The sequence below is a fragment of the Ylistrum balloti genome, unplaced genomic scaffold (assembly GCF_031769215.1).
Source record: "Ylistrum balloti isolate Yb309-2 unplaced genomic scaffold, AGI_CSIRO_Ybal_v1 Utg370882, whole genome shotgun sequence".
Lineage (NCBI taxonomy): Eukaryota > Metazoa > Mollusca > Bivalvia > Pectinida > Pectinidae > Ylistrum > Ylistrum balloti.
In genome coordinates, this window is record NW_026782502.1 from 868,401 (window position 1) to 873,643 (window position 5,243).

Below are 5,243 nucleotides of genomic sequence, written 5' to 3' on the forward strand. Positions count from 1 at the left end.
AGCGGACTGGAAGTAGTATGAAACGAACCTACGTATCTCACAAATATGTTTAAAACAAGCAATTACTTGGTTTCTGGAGATTCTTTATAAAAACGTTTTACTGTAGCCGGATAAGGACAACAAATCATCTATCTTTATATAAATTATTTTCAACTGGTAACGCTATCAATATTCCAGTTCTTTATACAAAGGGATACCCTGCCACAATAGCAATAATACATAATTATACATAATATTATCACACCTGAATGGTTGTGTCTACTTTGTCGCTCATTTGAAAATTGACCTGCGACAGGTACCGTTTTCTGGTCTGTCAGCCTTACAACAGCAGCATCAATACTCGCACCAGTAGTTGCATAGAACACGGTGCTTTGTATTACCCCAGAGACAGTGCCACGTCACACATTGCTAATTAGCTGTATAATCAGCAGGCTTTTACAAACATAACTAATATACATTGTATAACTCTGTTCCTATGACGGTATCGATAAATACCGTTTACGTTTTATCTGTAGTTCTCCTTATACAAAAATAAACTTTTAAATTTATTTTTCTCAATAAATTGCAATTACGACCTACTTTCAGGTACCCCTCGATTTCTTTCCTCCTAAATTAAACAAAACTATTAAAGGTAGTTCACGTAAAACCGTTGTCAGTGATGCATGGATGCGTGTGATATACAACACTTTGATATTTTTATCTCATTTGAGGTATATACTTGTAGCCACGAAGACGAATAATATGAAAGTATACAGAAAGTACAGGTAAGTCTTAAGTATTTCAAGTGTTAAACAATTAAGTTTTCGATGACCTGTACTGATGGTACTGATTTGAAACGTTAGCCAAACACTAGTTATTTAAACTTCACGAGAATATCTTTTATATATATATATATATAACTCCCTAATAACACTTGTAACAACACGCAGCTGTCGTAGTGATATCTCCCATTATCCTCAGTGTTGAGAATCTGGCTATATGAACAAGGCTTTGTATTCCATCCTCAAGCCGTAGATAAAGTCTCCATTGGTAGTATAATGTTACTGGGTGGAAAGTCATGCTCCTGTGTACATGGTAAGGGATGATGTGTACATGACAGTAGCGTGCCTATCATCTGAATTCTACACCATTTAGGTATGACTAATGTAAGGTCGCATAACCCCATTCCAAAACGTTTTATTTGCTGGGATTTAGATTGTGTTACTCAACAACTATGGCTATTTATAGACGACTTTCCTATATATGGAAGGTCAACAATGTGTTTGTGGAAGGCTGTGACATGTTTGAAGCCGGGTTCTTTTTTATCACAATGAAGTATACCTCTGAGGGCCCCAACTATCATCTGTCATCTCATCTAGACAATAGGAAAAAGTAGTCGTTACACAGCCACAGTGTTACGTAGGTAATTCCATAGACCCTGGGATATCTTAGTCAGGAGATAGAACCAAATGTTATTGGAAGGATCGTAATAAGCTTCCAAATGAAACCCAGTAAAAGAAAAGCTTCATATTTCTATTTATAGAACTGTTTGGCGATAAGGATTGATGAATCTTTTCCAGTATTATTTGACCCGGATATGATGCCATCCTACCTTGTTCAAATCGTATCATTTCAACAAAGGTATTATGTGGTCTCTTAATATCAGACAATTCTTCTTATGATTTCCTCATTCTCAACTTGTTGGAAGTCTTTGATATATATTTTTCTAAAACAGATCTTAACACGTCAAGTGGTATAAAGCTGTTATAATGTGTAACCCTGATTGATAGTACGCAATACACACCTTTTTGTTCGAAAAAATCTTCTCTTTAGTTTTACAGGTTGATCACACGACCCGCAGTCCTTTGTTTGACACCGAGCAGAGAGTTGGGATAAATAATGACCTTATGATCTTTGTTGCACACAAAGGAAAATATTTTTTGTAGTTTAAAATATGTATTTAGTTTTTAGTTTTTTGAAGGAACAGTCAGACGTTTTCTTTCCCATTTTTCAGTTTTTCTAAAAGGAGCCTCCTTTTATTTCTGGTAATAGCAAGCCTGAATTTCATTTTCCTGACGAATTTGGACACCTTCATTGAGCTTGGAGTATATTTACTCCCCGACCCACCACTCGTTGTTTGGGAAAAACCGAAGTTAGGAATCGAGCAAAAACCCATAGAAGTTTATTACTATAACAGACCTCCACATGTTTCACTGAATGCTTTCAGTAGATGCCCAGACCGCTGTATCATGACCTCTGGAGAATATATTATCAGAAATAAAAAAGCCATAATTTTTCACGGCCCCGGATTAGGTTTGAAACCACCATGGAAATATCCAGGACAACTGTGGATTATGCACGCAATGGAAGCGCCAGTAACATTTGGAGACAGGTTAAAAGACTGGAATCGAGTTTTTAACTGGACAATGGTACACAGAAGAGATTCAGATATCTTTGCACCATATGGCTCCTTTGCACGGAGGACGTCCAAGTATGACACTCACGTGCCGCCTTTTGTTTGGACCTCTAAGGAAAAGATGGCAGCATGGTTTGTATCCAACTGTGACGCACAGAGTCGTCGCCAGGAATATGTTCGTCTCCTACAGCGTGATGTGCACGTGGATATCTATGGTAGTTGTGGTAATATGACCTGTCCGAAGTCCAGCAGCAGCAACTGTCTTTATCAACTTCATAAAAAATATAGGTATTATCTGGCTTTCGAAAACAGCTTATGTGAAGATTATATCACTGAAAAAGCCATGGGTATATACCAGGAAGGCATTGACGTCATACCTGTTGTTAGAGGATCTGGCGACCGATACAGTATGTTTCTTCCGCCAAATTCATATATCAGTACGCAGGACTTCTCCATTGAGAAGCTTGCAGAGACAATGGAATCTTTAACAAACAGTGAAGAAGAGTTTGAGAAATATTTTGCCTGGAGACAGTATTATTATGCAGAGGAAACAGACCTGCGTTTTTGTGACCTGTGTAAAAAGTTACACAATGCCTATAAACTCGAGCAATTGTACGAATCAATTACAGATTGGTTAGTGGATCACCCTGACCATAGGAACTGCAAGGAACCCACTGATATTGATGACGAGTTACCAGACTGAACCAAAGTATTAACAAAGGCCGTCAAAGACATTATGAGAGTTATGAATTCTTGTGCACTGCCCTCCTTTCATGTTTCATGTTTATTCCTCTTTCAATTTAAGTGTTATGCTCTAGACAAAATTAAAGCATGGAAGATGAAAAAAAAGGCAGTTACTTCTAAATTCTGCAAAATGTATTAAAAAGACGACGTATTTATGGCCCTGTGATCTTGGGAAATTATTCGTATTTTGTTGTTGTGTTTTATTCGTAAATATTACTGTCTCAAATTTTGTATATGGCTTTATACCCATAGGTTAAGATTAAAAGTAAGCTTTCCTTCATCATTCACCGTTTTGCAGAGTACTACTTGCAATTATTTAGTTACACAGTCAAAGATCTGTATACACCTCCGAACGTCCATGAAATACTCAGCGATGCATGTCAAGCTTCCCTTTCATATTTTCGTCATAAAAAGTCTTCTTCAGCTTTAATGTTTAAGATATAGATCATTACTGAATGTTCAGGACTGCTTTTTATTCTTTTATTACGAATGAGTGTATGTTAGGCCTTTTTGTGAGCTACGGTGAATACGGATATTTAATTTGCAGTAATCACATTTTATTGGTAAGTTTACAAAGTCAGTTGGATTTAATAAAAACCCTATCGTAATTCTCTCCATCAAAATAAAATAATACAGGATAATAAGTATATATATATTTCGAATAATTTTAAAATGAAAAATCAACACAAAAAACAAGAAAAGTAAGTGGGAGGGGGGGGGGGGGTTAATTATGGGAACGTCTCATGTCTCATACACATTTTACACGTTACACACATATACAAACACATTCATTTCAGTATAGACAGACATTGACATATCTAGACCAAAGGTCAATGAGCATTTATCGAATGGCTTACGGTTACTCAGATCACTCTAATTAATTAATAGAATATATACACTAATGTAGCTAAGTGGAATGTAACGATATATATATATATTGAAATAGTGGTCATTATGATCTAGAATCTTTAACGTAATTTAGAATCAATACATTTTCGTCCGGTTGTTATATCCTAACTAACAGAAGCGATGTATTACAGTGAATGCTTCACGGTAAGATAATTAGCAAGATAAGCTCAGCAGTATAAATTATGAAGTACACTTGAGGGGAAAAGTAATATGATTACTTACTAGCTCTACATAATGGTGGAGGAAAAACCCTGTTTGGTTCACAGAATGTGTTTTTAAGGATATAAAATGGCGTATGGTAAATCAGAAATAGCTTATAATTTTTAAAATGAAAATCATTGAAGTGTAAACCTGAAAAAACAGCCACAATATATCGCACGACCAGACATAGCTTTTCTCTTCAGTTCTACTGTCTGAGCATTACACACGTCAGACTGAGGTCATGGGTTTGAATCCTGTCGGAGATACTATTATATATAATGACCTCTGAATATATATTTATGTGGGAAGTGTAAAGGTCGCCATAGTTATTTCTTTGAGAAGTATACTGTTTCTTTGTCTGATATGAAGTTGGACGTGTTTGATGCTCGTTAGTTTGCTTGTTGGTTCGTTGCTGTATACTTTGTTCCCATTTGAGAAAGTGACATTATTTACTTGGATTGACCAAGGTTTACATGACGGGCGTCATCGATGAAGCAGAAGACGCTTATTCTTTCGGAACACCTGGTCTAAATAAGGACAGCAGTGTGATGTTTAAATTGTGACAAGAAATAAGTTAGACACACCAATAAACCGTTTTTTTTAAAAATAGATTTTATACATCTACGATATGAATATTACAATTGATTGCAGTACTTTTTCATAACACATTTCTACTACGTACTTGCACAGACTTTAAATATATTTCTATATACGACATTAACGTCCATTGTTATTAACACCTAACTTTGACAATTCATACTCTTCTGGTCCAGTTTAGTTTGACGAAATGTTTACCTACATTAGTAATAATTTTTGTTATGCCCAACCACATTGATTTGGCACGAATTCCTGTCCCACAGTCAATATATATGTATTATAGTGACAATAGGTGTCACTCCCTGAACTTTCCCCCCTATTTATTCATTTAACTTGTTTTACGTCCATTATCACGGCCTTTCGGCCTTTTAACGGAAGAGTTTGCTTGTTCATGTAT

The 5,243-nt window shown here is 35.9% G+C and overlaps 1 protein-coding gene across 1 annotated transcript; it reads left to right on the forward strand.

Moving 5' to 3' along the window:
• Nucleotides 1-2,342: 2,342 nt before the first annotated feature.
• Nucleotides 2,343-3,098, forward strand: LOC132559279 (alpha-(1,3)-fucosyltransferase C-like). Its single transcript, XM_060223894.1, has one exon. It carries the CDS (start codon nt 2,343-2,345, stop codon nt 3,096-3,098), a length of 756 nt encoding a protein of 251 aa, XP_060079877.1.
• The last annotated feature ends 2,145 nt before the right edge of the window (nt 3,099-5,243 follow it).